Source organism: Loxodonta africana, chromosome 10 (assembly GCF_030014295.1).
Source record: "Loxodonta africana isolate mLoxAfr1 chromosome 10, mLoxAfr1.hap2, whole genome shotgun sequence".
Classification (NCBI taxonomy): Eukaryota; Metazoa; Chordata; class Mammalia; order Proboscidea; family Elephantidae; genus Loxodonta; species Loxodonta africana.
In genome coordinates this window covers 107,542,146-107,565,003 of record NC_087351.1, presented here as the reverse complement: position 1 = coordinate 107,565,003, position 22,858 = coordinate 107,542,146, and the positions used below count along the sequence as shown (strand labels likewise).

At 46.5% G+C, this 22,858-nt stretch overlaps 1 protein-coding gene across 1 annotated transcript; it reads left to right on the top strand.

The window, feature by feature from the left end:
• The first annotated feature begins 1,845 nt into the window (after positions 1 to 1,845).
• Positions 1,846 to 11,841, top strand: SERPINA11 (serpin family A member 11). Its single transcript, XM_003408848.3, has 4 exons — positions 1,846 to 2,846; positions 7,808 to 8,081; positions 9,548 to 9,695; positions 11,625 to 11,841. The coding sequence occupies exons 1-4, from the start codon at positions 2,141 to 2,143 to the stop codon at positions 11,826 to 11,828; spliced, it is 1,332 nt and encodes a 443-aa protein (XP_003408896.3). The 5' UTR covers positions 1,846 to 2,140; the 3' UTR covers positions 11,829 to 11,841.
• Positions 11,842 to 22,858: the final 11,017 nt, after the last annotated feature.

Genomic DNA, 22,858 nt, shown 5'->3' with positions numbered 1-22,858 from the left:
ATTTTCCTCTGGGATCTTTTGGAAAAGGGAATAAAGAAATGAACTTTTCCTTGGTGGAAGGGGAAGAATACTACTAGCCTTACGCACTTTATAGATGCCAGTGGGTATATGTATTGTATGTCATGTAATCCTTAGGGAGCCCCATGACGTAGGCATCATCATTTCCCTTTGAAAATGGGAACACTGAGGTTAACACAAGGTTTACTTGCATAGTGAGTTACCAGCAGCGCCTTGCTTCCAACCTACGGCTCCTGACTTACAACTCAGTCCTGTTTTGGGAAATAAACTCAACCCTGTTTCTACAAGTCTGGGAATTTTGGGGGTGTTTTTTTTTACTAGGGTAGAAAATGGTGGTGAGTTCAATGGAATAAAAGGAGTTAACCAAAAATAGTTTCATCACAGCTTTATTTTTTATTTTACCCAGGAAAGAACCAATTATTAAAATTGTTCTGCATCTCCCAAATCCTCCCTCAGAGGAAAAACCAAGGTGTACAGAAACACACTAACCGCTCTGACCCTGGGTTGTGTGGGGAGAGATGAGTCTGGCCTTGGGACAGTGCCCCCAGTACTTTGACCAGCAAACGTGTTTCGACATCACAGATAACAAGGCAGCACTTCTCCCTTCTGACAACTTGCCTTTGTGGTTTGCAGAGGAGTTAGGGCACCAGCAGCTATAAGCCGTGTGCACAAATGCGATCGCTCCCACACTGCCACAGGGCTTTGGACTGATCCCAAGGTTGTTGGTTTTGGCAAAGTGTTTCAAAGGTGTGGGAATGTGCAAAGGTGAAGACACAAAGGTGGTCAGAACAGACTGACAACATGGTCAGTGCGGTCAGCACTGTGGCAATGGGACAAAGTGAGAGCCAGCTCTGAAGGGAGCAGGAGGGTGATAGCCTCCTTCCCTGAGGAGATCACAATCAGGACATCACGCTGGCAGCAGTGTGGATGTACGTCCCTGGGAGGATACAGAGATGTGTGTGGCAGCCTGAAAGGAAAAGAGGGCACGAGGCATGGCAGCAGAGCAGGAAGAGCAGTACTGCCTACGTGACAGTCCCCATGAGAACCACAGCTGCATCCCTGGCCTGAAGCAAGGGTCCTTCTGCCCCTGTACCACTTTGCCCCTAGAGGTGGACAGAAGCTTCTTCTAGCACATTTTCTAACTTAAGAGGAAGAGAAAACACAGGGATATCTTCCCTAAACCCCTGCATCAATTAGGATACAGAGTTTAGCTACTATATGCAACCAGAGATATTCAAATGAACAGAGAATGGATGGAGACAGAGCCGTAGCTCTCACCTCTCTCCTCCCAGGCTCCACCTAGCCCATGCTTTGCCACCCCTTAAAGGTTGCCCTCATCAGCATGGTCCCAGTGGCCAGGCATCACAGCCCCGCTCCAGCTAAAGAAAGACCACAAGAAAAGAAGGCATCCCTTTGCCTTTGAGTTGCGCCCATCAACTTTCCTTCTCATTATCAAGAGCATCATTACATGACCACACCTAGCTGCAAGAGAGCCCAGCATCATTCATTGTCACAGTGTCCTGTGCATCTGCTCCACAGCATCCTTTACAAATTGCAATTATGTATATATTTGCTTATTTAGTTGTCAAGGGTCATCTCAACTACACTCTAAGCTCCAGGAGGTCAGGGATTATGTTTATGTTACCGAGTACCTACCACAGTTCCTGGACCAGATAATTCCTTGAAATGTAATGGACTATTGAAGGAATGGCTGGAAATAAAGAAGTAAAAAGACACACGAAGGGAAGAGCAAGTTATTTCACCTTGCAGAGCTTCAGTTTCCCATTTATAAAATAGAGCTGACCATGTCAGAGGGAGGGAGGGAGGAAGGAAGGATAAGTGGAAGGAAGGAAGGAAGGGAGGAAGGGAGGAAGGGAGGAAGGGAGGAAGGGAGGAAGGGAGGGAGGATAAATGGAAGGAATGAAGGAGAATAGATTATCGAAGTTTTCTATAGCCCAGACTCCTTTACTCAACCGTACCTTCTAGACCTATCAAAATGCAAAGCAGATAAAGGGGTGCAGCTCTAATTGAAGCCTTGGGGAAAGTGTCTAGGGTCCTGACCACTCACCCACCACCTTGTCCTTTGCAGGGCACCCCAGTGGTGGGGTGTATTGTGTAAGCAATGGGGGAACCAAGGAGTTATTTATGCAGGAGAGTGACCTGTCTACCATCTTGTTTTCAGAGGATGGAGCCAGCTTGGCTATGGCTGCTGGGAGCAGGGGTCCTGGCCTCTGTCCATTGCCAGCCCTTTCCTGCACATGGAGATAAGAGTCTGGGGGTGTCTCGAGCTCCCAATGACCAACTGTCAGAGCCAGCTCCAGCCTACCGCAAAATCACACCCACGATCACCAATTTTGCTTTGCGTTTGTATAAGCAACTTGCAGCAGACATCCCCAGAAACATCTTCTTCTCCCCAGTGAGTATCTCCACCACCCTGGCCCTGCTCTCTCTTGGGGCCCAAGTTAACACCTCAACGCAGATTCTGGAAGGCCTGGGCTTCAACCTCACAGAGACACCAGAAGCCGACCTCCACCACAGCTTCCAGAGCCTCCTCCACACCCTGGACCTACCCAGCCCCAAATTTGAACTAAAAGTGGGGAACTCCCTTTTCCTAGACAAGCAACTCAAACCTCAGCAGTGGTTTCTGGACAGCGTCAAGGAGCTATACGGTGCATTCGCTTTCTCGGCCAATTTCTCGGATTCCACTGGAATGGCGAGGCAAATCAATGAATACGTGAGAAAGCGAACATATGGGCAAGTCCCGGACTGCCTGCAAGAGGTCAACCAAGACACGCTGGTGGTCCTCTTGAATTACATCTTCTTCAAAGGTGAGGGCTTGCTCGAACGTGGTTGTTGCCACCTCCTTCCGCAAAGTCTCTTACCCGAGAGACCCCACAATCAGGTCCTCTGAGTCTCAGGGAACTGGACTCATAGCTCTGAGAGGGGCCCTTTTTCCTTCCTTCCTTCCTTCCTTCCTTCCTTCTTTCCTTCCTTCCTTCCTTCCTTCCTTCCTTCCTTCCTTCCTTCCTTCCTTCCTTCCTTCCTTCCTTCCTTCCTCCCTTCCTCCCTTCCTCCCTTCCTCCCTCCCTCCCTCCCTTCTTCCTTCCTTCCTCTTCCTTCCCTCCCTTCCTCCTTCCTTCCTTGTTTTTTTTTCTTTCTTTGCATTATTAAGTTTTTTTCACCAAACATTAGTACAAGGTTAAAAAGCCCCATAAAATGGCAAGAAGTACCTTCTATATCCCCTCCAGCCACCATCCCTTGCCCTGCTCCCAAAGGCAGCTACCTTGAGATCTTTTACCTGTTTCTTCCGGTAGATACCGTCCTATACGTAAATAATATTCTTCGTTTCAATTTCTCTTGCCATGTTCCCTGTATCCCTGTTTCATTTTAACTTTTCTGTAGAATCAATCTTACTTTTCTATTAACAATTTATTTTTTAGAAAAATATTCTATTTTTTAATATTATGATACATTTTGAACATATAGAACTATACAGAGAATATAAAAATCATGCATACACTCCCCCACCAAAAACTACCAAATGTTAAGTTTTATCATTTGCTTTAGATTTTCAGTTTTAAAAATGCAGTATTACAGATGCAGTTCAAATTCTTTTCAGTCCTTCGTTGGCCCCATTTCCCTCCTTCCATTCCTCTCCAGAGGCACCTGCTATCCTACGGTCGGTATGTATCTTTCCTGCCTGTGTATCCACACCATTGGCACACAAGTATGTATCCATAAGCATAGGAAATTCCATTTATGCATTTTACAGAGATGGTATTATATCGTGTGTATTCTTGTGTACATATTTTTCTACTGCAACTACCACGTCTTTATATTACTGCTGTTGTTGGCAGCTGCCACTGAGTCAGTTCCTATTCAGGGCTAACTTACATATAACAGAATAAAACAATACTCCCCAGCCCCTGGCCTGTGCCATCTTTATGATTATTGGTGTGTTTGAGTCCATCGTTGAGGCTATGGTGTCAATCCACCTCACGGAGGGCATCCCTCATCTTTGCTGGCCCTCTACTTTACCAAATATGATTGTCCATGTATGGGCCACGAAAACATAGACCTTTTCCTGTGGATAACTTCTTCCATGCTTGGTCTGGGGAATGTGCTGACCTTTCCTGCTTCATCCCTGGGCAGAGTTTTCTAATCCAGGCTTCCCAGACAGGAACTACCTCCTGACTCCTTGCAGAGAGCTTAGTTCCAAGCACCACTCCCTAAAGTCTGTATCTGAGCCTGATGTCTAGGAACCAGATGACCTCAGCTCCAGCTCAGATATCTGGCTTCCTTCTTTGTTTCTGGAAACTTTTGTTCTTGGTTTTGAGCTCAGCCATCTATTTATTTTTTCCTATATTTTACCCATCGTTTCTAAGTGCTTACCCAAGAAGAGTTTTTCTGCTTTAATGCCATCTGTGCTACTGCCCAGAAGTGTGAAGGGCCTGAGTCTTAATCTTTGATTCTCCAGAGTCTAACACAGGGCCAAGTACATTTTAAATGTTCGCTAAATGAATTATTTCAAGCTAAACTTTAGTCTCATGTCTGAGGCCTCTGGAAATGTTATTCATTCATTCATTCATTTATCCAAGGACACATATGAAGTACCGACTGCATTTTAGGGACCTTGCTAACCTCTAAGGAAAATGTATAAATAAATAGTTTTCCACCTTGTGTGTCTCCCAGTCCCATGGGGTTACAAATAAGTAAAGAGACAATTACAGCTCAACTGGATGCTAACGTTCTGCTTGAATAGGTATGGGTACCATGGAACTCTCAAAAGGAACACCCATCCAGACTGGAGGAATGAGGGAAGCCTTCCTGGAAGAGGAGGCATCTAAGCTGAGACATGAAGAATGAGTAGGATGTACTCGGGCAAAAAGGTGGTGGGAGAAGTATTCAGGCTGGAAAAATAGCATGTGCAAAGGTCCAGGGAAAAGAGATACTATTGCATTTTCAAGGAACTGAAACAAGTTTAGTTTGCCTGGAGCACAGACTACCGCAGGGGTAGCACGTAGAAGAAATACCAAGAATCACTGAAGAGAAGGCGAGGGCAGCGTTGCAGACCCTGGGCTTTAGCCTAGAGGAATCCTGAATTGCCAAAGGCTGTAAGCAACAGAGTGACATGATCATATCTGTTTCAGAAAGAGGAGTTGCTGTAATTTGTGAAATGGTTTGCAGGAAAGTAAGAGTGGGAGAGTAGAAACAGGTGAGGAGGGTCTTGAAGGGGTCCAAAGTATGATGACGGCCTTGACTAAAGTTCGGGCTCTGGAGGGGGAATCAATGCTAACTGGTGACTGATTGAGTGTGGGCGTGAGGGAAAGGATGACTCAGCCCTTGCCCCTGCCACCAAGGCCAGTGTTTTCAGGGGACCAGATCAGGACGTCATTGTGGGTGAAGATTGTAAAGAGTAAGAGAAGACACTACACACGTGGGCATGACAGAGTCTGCTTTTCTAACTGTGTCTTAACGGGCGTTTGTGTTACACGTTACGTTGCATTAACTGGGTCTTCTTCCTTTTCCAGTTTGAGTATTAGGGAATTGGAGGGGGCGAACCCTGAGCTTCACCGGAGAGCGGTCATCATGTAGCAGGTTGAAGTCCAGACGCAGCTTGGCAGAGAGGGATGAACTCAGTATTTACAAAGAACCTGGGCTATGGAGTCAGATTCAGAGGACCTTCCCAGCTCTGCCACTTGATGGCTCTGTGAATTGGGAGCGTTTACATAAATTCACAGGAATTCTGTTTCCTTGTCTCTAACACGCGGATAATAATACTGGTTTCATGTTAGTTTTTGTGAAGATTTAAAGAGCTAACGCCTCACACACAGAAGGTGCTTAAACCAGATGCCACAGAGTCCATTCTGACTCCTGGTGACCCTGTATGTGAAGGAGTAGAACTACGCTCCACAGGATTTTCTATTTTATTGATCTTTTCCAAGAACCAAGTTCTGGATTTGTTGATGCTGTCTATTATTTTTCTGTTTTTGATTTCATTTATTTCTGCTCTGGCTCCATAGGGTTTTCAATGGCTTATTTTTCGGACGTAGATTGCCAGGCCTTTCTTCTGAGGTGCCACCGGATGGACTCAAACCTCCTATCTGTCGATTAGCAACTAAACATGCTAACCACTTGCACCACCCAAGGACTCTTAAAAGGTGCTTTAAAAACTTGTTGCCACTGAGTCGGTTCCAACTCCTAGCAACCCTATAGGATGGAGTAGAACTGCCCCATAGGATTTCCAAGGAGCAGCTGGTGGATTTGGATTCGAACTGCTGACCTTTTGGTTAGCAGCCCAGGTCTTAACCACTGTGTGACCAGGGCTCCAAAAAGGTGCTTAGTAGATGGGAATAACTCTTGACATCTTGAAAGCTAAGTTGCCCTGAAGTGGAACAAAATCACAGGTCATCAGGGCTCGAACTCTGATGACTTATTTTAGTGGCTGAGTGAGATATAAATCTCAGCCTCCCGATTCCTGTAAAGGCCCCATTTCCTTGCCTCAAACTTATACCCAGAGGAAGTCACCAAACCAATGTGCGTTAGTGTATGTCTGCCCAGAGTTGCTCTCTTGGAGATTGTCTTAGTTAACTAGTGCAGCTATAACAGAAATGCCACAAATGAATGGCTTTAACACATAGAAATTTATTCTTTCAAAGTCTAGGAGGCTAGAAGTCTGAATTCAGGGCTCCAGCTCCAGGAGAAATCTTTCTCCTTCTGTCAGGCCTTGGAGAAGGTCCTTGTCATCAGTCTTCTCCGGGTCTAGGAGATTCTCAGCACAGGAACCCAGAGTCCAGAGGATGTGCTCTGCTCCTGGCTCTTTTTGCTTGGTGCTAATGACATCCCTCTCCTCTCTGCTTGATTCTCTCTTTTATATCTCAAAAGAAATTGACTCAAAATACAACCTAAATATCCTATAGATTGAATCCTCTTGTTGTTGTTAGGTGCTGTCGAGTAGGTTCCAACTCATAGCGACCCTATGCACAACAGAACGAAACACTGCCCGGTCCTGCGCCATCCTTACAGTTGTTGTTATGCTTGACCTCATTCTTGCAGCCACTGTGTCATTCCACCTCGTTGAGGGCCTTCCTCTTTTCTGCTGACCCTGTACTCTGCCAAGCATGAAGTCCTTCTCCAGGGACTGATCCCTCCTGACAACACGTCCAAAGTATGTAAGACGCAGTCTTGCCATCCTTGCCTCTAAGAAGCATTCTGGCCGCACTTCTTCCAAGACAGATTTGTTCATTCTTTTGGCAGTCCATGGTATATTCAATATTCTTCGCCGATACCACAATTCAAACGCGTCAACTCTTCTTCTGTCTTCCTTATTCATTATCCAGCTTTCACATGCATATGATGTGATTGAAAATACCATGGCTTGGGTCAGGCGCACCTTAGTCTTCAGGGTGACATCTTTGCTCTTCAAAACTTTGAAGAGGTCCTTTGCAGCAGATTTGTCCAATGCAATGCGTCTTTTGATTTCTTGACTGCTGCTTCCATGGCTGTTGATTGTGGATCCAAGTAAAATGAAATCCTTGACAACTTCAATCTTTTCTTCGTTTTAGATTGAATCCTACCTCATTAGTATAACTGCCTCTAATCCTGCCTCATTAACATCATAGAGGTTTAGATTTACAATGCATAAAATAATCACATCAGATCACAAAATGGTGGACAACCACACAATACCGGGAGTCATGGCCTAGCCAAGTTGACACATATTTTGGGGGGACACACATCAATCCATAACAGAGATATTCTTATGGTTTTACGGGTTTTGTGTCCTAAGCCAAGTGGAAGCATCCTTTCAATCGCTACCGGACCCAGAAGCAGGAGAGCTTCTTTGTGGATGAGAGAACCTCTCTCCGGGTCCCCATGATGCACCAGAAGGAAATGCACAGGTTCCTGTATGACCAGGAGCTGGCTTGCACTGTCCTGCAGATAGAATACAGCGGAAACGCGCTGGCCCTGCTGATCCTTCCTGACCCAGGGAAAATGAAGCAGGTGGAGGCTGCGTTGCAGCCAGAGACCCTGAGGAAATGGGACCAACTGCTCCTTCCGAGGTAAGGGCCAGTCCTTTCTGGTAGACCTTGCTCATGAACCTGAGTGGTTCTTGAACAACTGTGGTTGCAAGAGCCCAGATTCTAGCTCCCAATCAAGGGCCTGCCCTTTACCAACTGTGTGATCTTGGGCAATTTTCTTTCTTTTTATTTTTTTTTGGGGGGGGCCTTAGATTTCCTCAACTGTAAACATGAGGACGTAACAGCCGCCCATTGGGTTGCTCAGAAGATTGATTAATACTTAGAATGGTACCCAGTGCATGCTAAGAGCTCACTTGGGTGATAATCATTCCATTCTCCCTTTCTCAGTATCTTCCCAGCTCTGACCTCCTTTCCTCTTGCTCCCCTCTTCCTCCCAAGAAAAATGTACTACCAGAAGGTGGTTGAGTACAACCAACAAGTCCCACCAAGTACAATTATTGAGAATGATTCTGACTCCCACACAACAGTGTATGTTTTTAAAATGTGCCTCTTTCTTAATTAAAATACCTTTAAAAAAAAAAATACCGAGAAGAACATTGCAAAAATGAAAGTCAGTTTTGTGCGATCACTAACCAATTGCCTTTTATTTCACTTGCTTGTTGTGAATGGTTTTGTCATGGCAGTTTCAGCTCTCTCTGGTTTTCCCAGACCCCTTCGCCAGCCACTTCCTTCTTGGGACGTGTCTTCATTCATGAGCTGCTCTGGGATAAAATCAGGCCCTCAGTTACTTACGGCTGCGTAACAAGCCATCTCAAAACGGAGTGGCTTAACACAAACATTTGTTCTCTGTCTGGGTTCTGTGGGCCGGCTGGGCTTAGCTGTTGGTCACGAGGTACCTGAAGTCAGGCAGGTTGGAGGTGATGGTGGCCTATATTAGGGGAATACTAGTGGGTAGATTTAGGATGACACCCTGGTGGCGCACTGGTTAAGAGCTCAGCCGTTAACCAAAAGGCCGGCAGTTCAAATCCACCAGCCACTCCTTGGAAACCGTATGGGGTGCTTCTACTCTATCATCCAGGGTCATGATGAGTCGGAATCAACTTGGCAGCAGCAGGTTTGGTTTTTTGGTGTGTGGATTTAGGATATAGTTTGGAAGTTTGAACCAACATGACTTCTGAAGAAGCAGATATGGAGGTAGGAGAGTGTGAACAACATTTATCTTACATGACTATTACGTGGACTCAGTCAGCTAAGCCTTATAAAAACTTAGCCCAGGGTCTGGCTCCTAAAAGGCCCTCTATACGTACGACAGAGATGATGAAGACAGGGCTGTGCCAGGAGGCTTCTCAGATGCAGCCATGCATCTGTGAGGTCTGAGAAAAGGGAGTTCTGGGTAGTGGAACGTTCTAGCTTAGCGGGCAGCGTCTCAGGACTGATCCCCCTCAGACTGGGAAGCGCTTCCCTTCCACAGCTCAGGCTGCCCACAGTCACGCTAGTGCAGCAAGCAGAACATGGCAGCACCGTTCTCTGTCTAATTCTCTCTCCAGTCTGCTAGATTTGCACTTGCCAAGGTTTTCCATTTCCGGAATGTATAACCTGGAAGAGATACTGCCCCGAATTGGTCTCAGCAGCCTATTCAACTTAGAAGCCGACTTCTCAGGAATCACCGGGCTGCTCAACAAAACCATCTCCAGGGTAAGGGATGACCATGGGGCTGGGAGTTCTTTCCTCCCTTGACACATGGTGCATTGGAATGCCAAGTTCCCCATTCTTTTGTCTTTTCTGGTTCTTCAATATCACAGCCTTTGAGGGTTCTCTTCACTATTGCCCAGCAAAGAGCTCACAGGAACCTCCCTTTCCACCATCCCTTATTCTAGAAGTCTATGTTCTTCCGGAGACGGATAAGAGGTTCTGAATAGGGTGGACCCACCTGGGGTCACCTCAGAGTCAGAATAGTGTGGGAATAGCTTTATTTTTGTTGCTTATACTTCCTCCTAGGGCAGGTGGTGAAAGGCTATCCACCTTTGTTGTAGCTCTAAAGAGTTGTGGGGTATTAGTCAGCTTTGCTGCAGTAACAAGCACCCCCCAAATCTCAGCGCCTTATGATATCAGCGCTTTTGCGTGTCAGAAGTGAGTCACAATCACCTGGCTACAGATCTGCTTACATGTCTTCTTCCTTCCAGGATGTAGGCTAGAGGAGAAGCCCCTATCTGGGACATACCCTTCTCCTAGCAGTGAAAAAAAAGACAAGAGAGAATGTGCAACAGCTTTTAATGCTTCTCCCCACACGTGGCCTACGTCATGGCTGTTTACGTGCCATTGGCCAAAGTAGGCCCCAAAGTCAAGGCCAGTGTCGATGGACGGGGCTGCGTTCTCCGGCAAAAGCCACTGCAAGTTACAAGGAAGGGTGAGGGTTTATAATCCGCTAAGAGGAAGGGAAGCTCCCTGTGGCCCGAGCAGTTTGCACTCACCTGCTAACCTAAAGGTCGGTGGTTCAAACTCACCCAGCAGCTCCATGGAAGAAAGAGCTAGTTATCTGCTTCCATAAAGATTACAGCCAAGAAAACCCTGTGGAGCATTTCTGCGCTGTCACGTCGGTCATCATGAGTCGGTATTGACTGGATGGCAATGGATTTTTTTTTAAATCGGGAGGGAGAGATACAATAGGAGGGAAAACAGCCAAGGCCCTTCCTTGCTCTTTGCTGTTGTTTGTCTTTTTTTGTTTTTTTTAAGACTAGAGTCATTAATCACCATCTGAGCCTTTGCTCTGAGCTTCCAAAGAAACCAGCTGAGAGTTGAATATGACACCAAGGCAGCAATCAGGGTGTGCCCTTGTGTGTGTGTGTGTGTGTGTGTGGTGTGTGCATGTGTGTGTGGGCGTGTGTGTGGTGTGTGCAGGTGTGTGTATTTGAAAGGGTAAACAAGAAAAAAAAGTCTTGCCTTTTAAAGAATTTCTTTCACAGTTACCTCTGATGCTGGATTTATCTTTTCATATCTTTTTTTTAGACATCAAAGGGATCATCAAGGCCAGTGTTTTTTCAAATATTTCTTTAAGCCTCAGGACCCTTTCTTCCTAGGACACTGGCTGCAAATGAGCTACAAGATGAGTTCCTGTCTTGGAGGCAGATTGGGGGGCTGGGAACACCATCCACCTGGTCTTCTGCCCTGAGGCTTCTATTAGAAGCTTCTAGGGGACCCCCGCTGAGCTCAGTTTGAGAACCTTTGACTTAGGCTCACCAATCCATTTTAAAGATGAGAACAACGAGGCCTGGAGAGTTTAAGCGCAGTTCGGAGCAGAAGATGACAGCGAGGCATGTGCCACGAGTACCCAGGTGTTTGTGGAATGCTCCGAAAAGCCACTGCCAAGTTTTGCAGCCTAATGCACATTGGGGTAGCCCTCGGCTCTGCTCCGGCCCATTTGTCCCCCTGTCAAAGGGCAAAGGACACTGTCAGGGTGAACCCTCAGAACACGATGGAGGGAGAGAACACAGGAGAGAAGAGAGGAAAGGAAAGGAAGTTCTGGGGTTGCCTCCCAGGAAGGCAGGAAGTGCAGCAGAAGGCCATACCTGTACCCCTCGAGGGTCTCCGGACTGACACCATCTCTGCCTCCTTTTCTGTTCCCAGGTGTCACACAAGGCAGTGGTGGACATGAACGAGAAGGGGACCGAAGCTGGGGCTGCCTCCGGCCTCCTCTCCCAGCCCCAGTCTCTGAACACAACGGCAGCTCCTCATGCTCGTTTCAACAGGCCTTTTCTGCTGCTCCTTTGGGATGTGACCACCCAGAGCTTACTCTTCCTGGGAAAAGTAGTCAACCCAGCCGCGGGGTGACTATGGCGGGAGGCCAGGGGTGTCTGATCTCTGTCCCAAGGTCTGGGCCCCCTTCTTCCCAGACTGAACCGAGAGACCAGCAGCCATCTGCTTCATGGGGCTGTGTGAGGACCACTTATCAATGTGTGAAGATCCTAATAAAGCTGGCCTTGGGCTTTGTGAACATCGAACAGCAATACCTGAAAGAAAGGATCAGCTCCAAGAGGAGCTTTTAGCATTCATTCCATACCGCACCAGCATCAGTTGCTGTCAGTTCCAACTCATGGCCATCCCACGTGCATCAGAGCAGAACTGCACTCTATAGGGTGGTCAATGGCTGATTTTTCAGAAGCAAATCACCAGGCCTTTCTTCCAAAGCACCTCTGGGTGGACTCAAACTGCCAACCTTTTGATTAAAAAAAAAAAAATTTTTTTTAGCAGCCATTAAATATTTGTACCACCCAGGAAATCCATTCATCCTATGATCCCCTCGAATCTGGTGTCCAACAGTGGTCAGGAAGTTGAAAAGGAAAACCACCACCACCACTGCAGATGTTTCCTGAAGTCCTTTGGGTAAGGGTCACAAGAAAAGGCACAAAGGACATCAGGAGGTATAAGTGATTCCGTCCCTTCACAGCAGCCCATCTCAGCTGGACAGCAGAGTAAGGGCATCCTGCAGCATCACCGCCAACCTTGAGAGGAGGTGGGAGCTGGGTGGGACTCCAACCACGCTGCACGAGGAGAAGGGATACTGAGGCTGGGCCAGTGCAGTAATGGGTCAACCCAGTAGGGATGGCAAAGCAACAGCAAGAAAAGAGAGCCAGAGCCCAGGGGCAACCCAAGATCACGGCGGTGGGAGGGGCAGCATGGCCAGGTGGGACAACAGGTTTAGGGAAAAAACATGGTAAGTGAGATGGATTTGGGGACAGTAGTTAATTGAGAAAGGTCCCCACGTGGCGCAAATGCTGAGCACTCGACTCGGAACCTAAAAGTTGGCGGTTCGAACCCACCCAGCAGTGCTGCAGCAGAAAGGCCTGGCAACTGGCTTCCCTTAAAACGACCAAGACAACCCGGTGGAACAATTCTACTCTGTAACATACGGGGTCTCCAGGAGTCAGAACTGACTTGATGGCAACGGGTTTTGTTTTGTTTTGTTTTTTAATTCAATTGAGCAGTGCATTGGTGGGAATTGAACCCAGGTCTCCGGCATGAAAGGCAAGAATTCAACCACTGAACCACCACTGCCGTCAATGTGCAGCCACCACCCATCTGTCGGTGGAGGCTTGGGTGTTGCTAGAATGCGGAATAGGTTTAAGTGGAGCTTTCAGATCAAGACAGACTAGGAAGAAAGGCCTGGCAATCTGCTTCCAAAAATCAGACAACGAAAACCCTATGGATCTCAATGGTCTGATCAGCAACCAATCATGGGTATGGTACAGGACCAGGTAGCGTTTTGTTCCATTGTGCGTGGGTTGCCATGGATCAAGGCTGATTGAAGGCAGCTAACAACATTCAGTTCAGGTGGAGAATCTTTTAGCGGTCAGAGGTCCTGCTCCCACACAGTGACTCTCCAGTCTTAAGTGGCATCCCTCAAAAACTGGTGGGAAACATAGAGGGGCACCAACCTAGCTACGGGCACGTTCCATGCGTATGACAATGCCATCACCACAGTGGGGTCTGGGCCACAGCCTCCAGGGTGGCAGTAGTGGTGCATGTCTAGGAAGGAGCCAGCCCAGAAGATGCCTGTAGTAGAAGGTCCCACCCCCACCCAAGGGAGGTGAGACCTGAGTTGAATCATGAAAAACAGGCAAGCCTTAAATAAAGCGGAAGAGGGGATGAGTCTGAGAGAGGGCCAGGGAGATAGCCTAGGGGCACTGGCCACTGGGGAGAGAAAGGAAAAGGTAGGGCCTGACAAGAGGAGAGAAAATCAGCTTAGCAGGTGCAGAAAGTTTCTATAGGATCACAGCCAACCAACCATTTGCTGCCAAGTCGATGCTGACTCATGGTGACCTCATGAGCATCAGAGCAGAACTGTGCTCCATAAGGTTTAACGGCTGATTTTTTGGAAGCAGACCACCAGGCCTTTCCTCTGAGGTGCCTCTGGGTCAACTTGAACCTCCAACCTTTCAGTTAGCAGAAGAGCACATTAGCCATTTGTGCCACCCAGGACTCCAGGTAGGTTCATAGTGGACTGTAATGCTGGAGAGGTATTCAGAGGTGAAAGGTTAGACACTTTGGATGCCAAGGTCAAGGGTGAGAACCTTGTCCTGCAGGCTATGGGGAATAACTGTAGGTTGGTGAGCTGGTGTGGGTGTGGACACAGTGGTGATTGGGAAAGCCATCTGGCAACAGGGCAAGGATCATACTGAGAAGGGTGAGGCCCGGTAAAAGACAAGACACAGAGGAATTGCATGGTGAAGTCCACCCCCGCACCATGCCCTGGCCTGGCCATCCACATCCACTCTCTGCCAGGCCACCAACACAGGTTCCCACGTCCCATCCAGCACCCCCAGATCCTCCACACTCCAACCCCACCCCACCCTGCCTCCTGGGTTTGTGGCCACCACTTCTCTTATTGGAGAGGGAAAAACCCCACAAGGCCTGCCCCATGTCACGGGGCAACCTGCCATTCTCTATAGCTTCCTATAGCTTTGAAGTGGAAAGTGAGTAATGGCTGTATTCATATGCTCACAGATCTGTCAGACCCTCTCCAGTGGTGGAATTGGCTCCTGCAGAAATAAGTGATTGTCCTCCTAAGGGCATTCAAGCCAGGGACAGGAAAGAAGAGGTTCCTGCATTGAACATCCTACGTTGGATCCGGCAGTCTGGAAGATTCTGGGGCCATAATAGGCAACCTTGCAGACATGGTCCCACCCTCACGGAGCTCACAGACTTGCAGGGGAGATGGACAGTGAACAAGGACTTACTTTAAAGTGTGTGGATGGTCATTACAAGGCTGCATGAGGGGCTGTTGGGGGAATCTCATTCACTACGTCAACACATAGTTATTGAACACCTGCTGTGTTCCAGGCACAGAGCCATTGATGCATTCTAGAAGGAGGTCGGCACGCCCCCCACCTTGAGTCTGGGCTAACGAGGGGTTCTAGCGGGGTAGGGTTGCCAGATTGAAGGCAGGACCCCTGTTAAATTTGAATTTAGGTAAATAACAACCTTTTAGCATATGTGTGTCCCATGCAATATTTGGTACATAATTATACTAAAAAAAAAATGTGTTGTTTATCTAAAATTCAAATTTAAGTGGATATCTGTCTTCGTTATCTAGTGCTGCTGTAACAGAAATACTGCAAGTGGATGGCTTTAACAAAGATTTATTCTCTTGGAGTCTAGGAAGCTAGAAGTCCAGATTCAAGGCACGAGCTCCAGGGGAAGGCTCTCTCTGTCAGCTCTGGGGGAAGGTCCTTGTCATCAGCCTTGCCCTGGTCTAGGAGCTTCTCAGCTCAGGGACACTGGGTCTCAAGGACGTGCTATGCTCCTGGCTCTTGTTTCTTGATGATATGAGGTCCCCATATCTCTCTGCCCACTTCCGTCTTTTATTTTTCAAAAGAGATTGATTTAAGACACCATCTAATCTTGTAGATTGAGTCCTGCCTCCTTAATATAACTGCCGCTAACTCTGCCTCGCTAACATCCTAAAGGTAGGATTTACAACATCTAGGAAAATCACATCAGACGACAAAGTGGTAGACAATCATGCAATACTGGGAATCATGGCCTGGCCAAGTCGCACACAGTTTGGGGGGACACAACTCAATCCACAACAGCATCCTATATTTTTGTTAAATCTGACAACCCAGGAAGGGAGGTGAGTGATCAATACTCGAGTTCAAGTCTGTCAAACTGGATGGCAGGCTGGCCTGGGCAGCAGGGTGGAAAGAAAAGTGAGTTGGGTTAAAAGAAAATTCGGAGGAGAGAACTATGAGGTGGACAAACCCCTGCTGGCCTGCTGAAGGATGAGAGGCTCAGTTGCCCCCATCACCATGGCCAACATCCAGCCTATGGCTAAAATGGGAGCGAGGCCATCCTAGACCAGGAGCCCCCAGCTGGCTTGCCAACTGACCACAGGTGCTGAGTGAGCCTGGCAGAGGTCAGCCAAGCTTGGCCCAGGCCAGAAGAACTGCACAGCTGACCTGCAGACTCATGAACTAAATAAATGTCTATTGTTTTAATTCACTATCTTTGGGGGTGGGTTGTTATGTACCAATAGATTACTGACAGGAAGGGGAGAGGCTATCTGGACTGAGAAGACAACATGACAAAATGGTAGCACTGAGTGGTCCTCCTCCACTCCTTTACTCAAGAACTGAAGCTGCAGGTTTTGAAGTACCTGCTCATGTCCCCCATCTCAGGGAATCCACCAGCACGAAGGCCCTTGAGCAGGACTGAGTGGGCCATGAATGGAGCGTAGTTCAGAGATAACCCATCCATTGGCTGACTACCTATGAGCTGTGCAGCCTAGCTCAAAAAGATAAACTTGGCCAATCAAGGCCTTTCCTGACAATTTGGAATTGGGGAATTACAATTGTTGTCAAAAGGCTATGGGGCTAGAATTGAAAGGTCACAGGTCAGTCATTAAAGTCCGCTCGTGAAATGAATGAGAGGGTGCTGCTCAGAGGCAAATGGACAGAGAGGCCCTGGGAGAGACAGGGAAGGGAATGAGTCTTCTCCTTCTCAGCTGGTTTAGGGACTCTGCTAGTGACCACCTAGATCTAGGGAGCAGAAAAGCCCTCAGCTGGTACAAGTAGAGGGGTATCTATTGTAAGGATAAAGGCCAGCTCAAGGAATACACTGCAAGCCAAGAACATGGACACTGGAGCTCAGGCAGGCAGGATAACCTCTCAGTCACTCTCCACCCACCTGCTTGGTCTGTGTCTCAATGCCGGGCATCCTTCCAGCTGCCTTGTCTGTACTGACTGACTTCCTGCTCGCAGGAATTCTACAGCTGAGTACCATGGGGACACCTACCTACCTCACTAAGACCAGGCTCCTGCCCCCAGAGCTCTGCATAGCTGATAATTAATGCGTATTGGATTCAATATCATTGGAAGCCAAAAAACAAAAACCAAACCCAGTGCCGTCAAGTCGATTCCAACTCATAGCAACCCTATAGGACAGAGTAGAACTGCCCCATAGAGTTTCCAAGGAGTGCTGGAAGAAGCCACATAAAATCACTAGTAGTAGAATTGTATATTTAGAAGCCACTGCAGGGAGCCAGGAGTCCCTGGATGGGGTGATCAATTAAGCACTCCACTACTAGCCAAACGGCTGGAGGCTTGAACCCACCCAGAGGCACCTGGGAAGACAGGCCTGGCAATCTGCTCTGAAAGATCACAGCCTTGAAAGCCCTATGGAGTGCAGTTTTACTCTGCACACATGGGGTCAGCATGAGTTGGAATTGACTCGATGGCAGCTAACGGCAACCACGCGGCATTGATTTAATTTAATTCAGAGAAGATGTTTTGAGCCCTAATGTGCATAAGGCATTGTTTCCACCCATTCATTCATTCATTCAAAAACTATTGAGCGCTTGCTATGTGGCAAGCAGTGCTCGAGGCACTAAGGTTTTGGGGGAGAATGAGATAGACCGGGACCCCTGTTGTTAGGTTTCTGAAAGTGATTGTGGGACACACACACTGCCTAAGAGGCTCTCTGAAAAAATACTTAGTATTTCAATAACTCTGGAAGATGCAACATAAGATACTTCACTCTTAGAAACTTTAAGTGAATGATCATCCGGAAGGCTCTGAAAAGTCCTGCAACAAAGAAGCTTGTTTTGCTTTATTAATCCAGCAGTATCTGGGTCATTTGACCTCAGAGATTTTTTTTCGTAATATTTTTTAGCATCCCATGGGATTGGTGTTCTGTGGAATCCACTTTAAGGAGCAGTGCTGTGGTCAACATTGTGATCTAATGTTGCAACCGGACCCTATGAACGCCAGTAAATTTTCATTAGTTCTTAAACTAGCCCAAGCCAGATTTGGCCCACCCTGCATGTGCAGAAGGGCCAGCTGTGACCACTACTTGACTTCAACAGAGGATGTAGCAACAGGTGGAATGAACCAGAAGAAAAATCAGCACCTGAACCCTATTGAGAAGTGGAAGGTCTGACAAGAATCATGTCACCTCCTGTTTCCTGGCCGTCTTCTAGAATTTTCCCTTCCTAGTACTCCTTTTTAGTACTCCTGCGTGGGTACCATCTTGCTGCCCAGATCACGTATAAGCCCTGCTTCCTTGTAGCTGGGGGAGCCAGATCTGGGGAACTTCCTCCCTGCTCCTTGCTCTGCGCATTGCAATAAAGTTACTTTCTCAAAGACTTGGCAAGTCTCAGTGTGCCAGACAAAGACCCACCTTTCTGGGTTCAGTAACAATGTCCTTTTTTCTTTCTTTTGGTCTTCTTTTTTTTTTTTGTCTTAAGAAGCACCTGAGGCCTAACTAGGTAGCTGTCCTGCCCAAGGTCACCCGCCCAAAGGGGCAGACCAGGACTAAGACCCAGGTGCCTTCCCAAGCATGACTATCCTTGTCACGTTAGAAAGAGCAGTCTGGAGTAGTGCTGTGTGAAGGGCAGTGATGTGAGCTATCCTGGGTGTTGAGGGGCAGGTGAGAGAAAATCGCCTGGTTGAAGAAGTAAAACACAGGAGTGACAGGGACTCTCCCAGGGGCAGAGGTCCCCTCCTGTTTCTCTGTACACTGACCTGTGTGCACACATACCCCAGTAATGTCACGCCAAGGGATTTTACACAGTTGTTAGAGGGGCTAGACACGAGGGTCCAGGGGAAGCCCTCAAGCCAGAATGGGTTGAATGAATTGGCACATGGGGTGTGTGTGTCCCAGGAAAGGAGCTCCCTGAAGCCGGGAGAATGCAACCCAAGGACAGGGCTCGGCAAAGGCTCACTATCACTGAGGCACAGACGTAAGCACACACATCACGACCTCGCCCACCACCCCTGGGCTCCTTCATCTGTGCCTGCCTCCACGTGTAGGGGCAAACACCATCCGTGGCTCAGACATGCCCCAGAGGGCTCAGCTTATCCACCTGGACGCTGAGGCCTGAGTCTCCAGGGCTGGGAGTGCTCCAGAATGCTCTCTCCATCCTCATCCGTGAGAGGAAACCACACAGACCCCACTGTACCCGATAATGTGGCCACTAGGAGGCCCACCTCCACCATGGGACCTGCAACCATCAGCTTTGTAAGCACCACTGTGCCAGGTTGACTGTTCGTTCTTCTGAAGGCCACATCCCTTGTTTACCTTGGCCTCCCTGAATCTAACTTCCGTCCAAAAGAATTCGAGGCTGTTTATAAAACTAAACGATAGGACAGCATACAACACAAGACAGAAAGTACAAGAAAAGGTCATTTTAAAAAGTATAAAAAAGTACATGCGCACTGAGTTCAGATCTCAGTTCTTAGCTTTTGAAGCAAAAGGGATTATGTAAGATTCAAAGCTTTTGGTGACAAGAGAGCATATTTGTGGACATAAAAATGCTTTCTTTTCTTTTCTTCCTGGAGCTCAACCCTAGTTGGTCTTTTTTTTTTTTTTTTTAGTAAAAGTTGGTCTTTATGTTACCACAATTATCCCTGTTCTGATTTTAAAGGAACTATTGCTTAAGTGACTAGTGATTGCAACAGCTCTAAAAGGGTCAAGGATATTCTGCGACTGTCAAACTCAACTGAATTAAACAAGACAATTATAACAATTATGCTTTGAATTTGAAGCTAAGGTTTCCAATAAGCAAGTCAAATAAGAAGCTAAACAGGGGTTCAGATTTTTCGCCGTCTGCCAAGACAATTCTGCTTCTGGAAAGAGCATTGCTTGAAACAAAACTCAAGGAGCAATATATCCCACAGCTAGATGAGTGAGACACTTGATAATGTCATCAATTGTATGGTTTTGCAAATGAAACAGAAGCTCTCTGCAAACAAAGGACTTTTCAATCTACTCTACAAAAGCTGCTTTTATTCATTTTTAATTCCGTGAGTCATGTATCATTATGCAGACTTCAGAAAATCTATAAAAGCAATATGAAAAATAAAATTTCCTTACTCAAAAACCCACCATCCACAATGAACTCTATTAGCCTTTTGTTACAAATGCTTCCAGGCTACCCCCCCACCCCCCACCCCAAAGCCCCAGCTCTTTTTTGTTTTAATTGTGCTTTAGGTAAAAGTTCAAGGTAATGTCTCATACAAAAATTTATACACATATTGTTATGTGACATTAGTTGCAATCTCTATAATGTGACGACACACTCCCCCTTTCCACCCTGGGTTTCTTGCGTCCATTCAACAAGTTCCTGTCCCTTCCTGCCTTCTCATCCTGCCACCCATTTGGTCTCGAGCATCTGCTTGAAGTAAGAAGCACTGGTTTGGTTTTAGTTCAGGGTTAACAGAGTGTCTGGGGGCCGTGGCTTCAGGGGCTCCTCCAGTCTCAGTTAGACTGTTAAGACTGGTCTTTTTATGTGAATTTGAGATCTGCTCCACACTTTTCTCCTGCTCCATCAGGGGCTCTCTGTTGTGCTCCCTGTCAGGACGGTCATTGATGGTAGCCAGGCACCATCTAGTTCTTCTGGTCTCAGACCGTTGGAGTCCCTGGCTTATGTGGCCATTTTGTCTCTTGGGCTGCTATTTTCCTTGTATCTTTGGTGTTCTTCCTTCTCCTTTGCTCCAAGTGGGTTGGGACCAATTGATGCATTTTAGATGGACATTCACTAGTTTTTAAGGCCCCAGACATCACTCACCAAAGTGGGTTGCAGAACATTTTCTTAATAAACTTTGTTAGGCCAATTGACCTGGATATCCCCTAAAACCATGGTTCCCAGGCCCTTCAAACTTTCCTTTAAACTGTTTGGTTGTATTCAGGAAACTTCTCAACTTTAGCTTTAGTCCAGTTGTGCTGACTTTCCCTGCATTGTGTGTTGTTCTTCCGTTCACCTAAGATGATTCTTGTCTACTATCTAGTTAGTGAACTCTCCTCTCCCTCCCTCCCCACCCTCGTAACCATCCAAGAATGTTTTCTTCTCTGTTTAAACCTTTTCTTTAGTTCTTATAATAGTGGTCTCATACATTATTTGTCCTTTTGCAACTACTAATTTCACTCAGCATAATGCCTTCCAGGTTCATCCATGCTGTGAGATGTTTCCTGGATTCATCATTGTTCTTTATTTTCGTGTAGTATTCTGTTGTGTGTATCTAACATAATTTGTTTATCCATTCGTCTGTTGATGGGGACCTAGGTTGTTTCCATCTTTTTGCTATTGTGGACAGTGCTACAGGGAACATGGGTGTGCATATATCTATTTGTGTGAGAACTCTTTTTTTCTCTAGGATATATTCGAAGGAGCGGGATTGCTGGATTGTATGGTACTTCTATTTCTAGCTTTTTAAGGAAGCGCCAAATCGATTTCCAAAGTGGTTGTACCATTTTACATTCCCACCAGTGGTGTATAAGTGTTCCGGTCTCTCCACAACCTCTCCAACATTTATTATTTTCTGTTTTTTGGATTAGCGCCAGCCTTGTTGGGGTGAGATGGTATCTCATTGTAGTTTTGATTTGCATTTCCCTAAAAAAAAAAAAAAAAATGGCTAATGATCGAGAGCATTTCCTCATGTATCCGTTAGCTGCCTGAATGTCTTCTTTGGTGAAGCCTGTTGATATCCTTTGCCCATTTTTTAATTGGGTTATTTGTCATTTTGTTGTTGCTACAAAAATAAAGAATACACACACACATGTAAATGTCCCATTTACCAAAACGGGATCTTATCATGCATACTTTTAAACTTTTTGGATACAATAACATTATTTTCATGGCTATATAATATTACATTTTTAGGCATGCCATAATTTATTAGTTTAAAATTCTCTTTTAAAGGGGTTTTCAGTTGTTTCCAACTTTAAAAAACAACATTAAAATGCATATCCTTTAGATATCTTGGTAGAATTAAAGTTGCTCACCCAAAGGCTATGCAGCTTATAGGATATTGATGCGTTTTTCTTTCACATTGTCTTCCCAAAACTTCACATCTGTATACATCCCCTCGACTATGGCTAACCAGTTGGTTTGAATTGTGTCCTTTTGTAAATTAAATTTTGAGGGTTTGGTTTTGGTAAACTGAAATTGTTTTTGCACTAGATCTATTTCTTGCTTCTCTCTTAGCTAGTGCAAACCGTGTTTTTGTACCTTGGTACCTTACTGTGTGTTAGCTAACCAAAAAAAACCAATCCGGTTGCCATCGAGTTGATTCCGACTCACAGCAATACTATAGTTTTATCACATAGAACAAGTCCTCCATATTATTCTTATTTTTTTAAAGACTTCCTAGGAATTTTTTGAATAAAGTGATTCTTTTAGACGAATTTTAGAATTCTTTTATGAATCCAAGGAGAGTTCTTCAGGGATGTTGACAGGGATTGCCCCGAATGTATGAATCCATTTAGATAAAATGTGTATCTTTACAGTGTTGAGTCTTTCTGAGATAGGGAAGAAACAGGGACTGAGCCCCTAGGCAAGGAGCCCTGCAACACCTGCAACTTACTTACAATACTAAAGGCTTGGCTAATGCAAAACCCCCATCCTGGAATGTGCGATAATAACAATGTACTCCCTTGTAAGATGTTTTTTCAGAAGGACCAACACTATCTGGTCCCTGGAGCATGCGCAGACATCCAGAAGGTGACCACAGATGACTTCTGCCTGATGCGAGTACCCGCAACAGGAAGCGGACCAGCGCCACAGGGGGATTGCGCAGGCGCGACACCCCATAGTAAGTCCTGCCACCCAGTCCCAGGAGCCTTTGCTACAGGTTCCATCTTGGATTACAGATGCGCACACAGCCTAATTTAGTATGCACCGCCATTCTGAGAAGTACCCGCCCCTTGAAAGAAACCTACTAAATATTCATTATTATCCTCACCAAACCCATATGAGCTCCAGAGAAATCTTTGCTCGTGGGAACAGAGGCTAGGGTCGCTTGGTCCTTCTCTGTTCCCTGCTTGGGAGCCTTTACTCTCTGTCACTAATAAACCTTTGTTGGCGT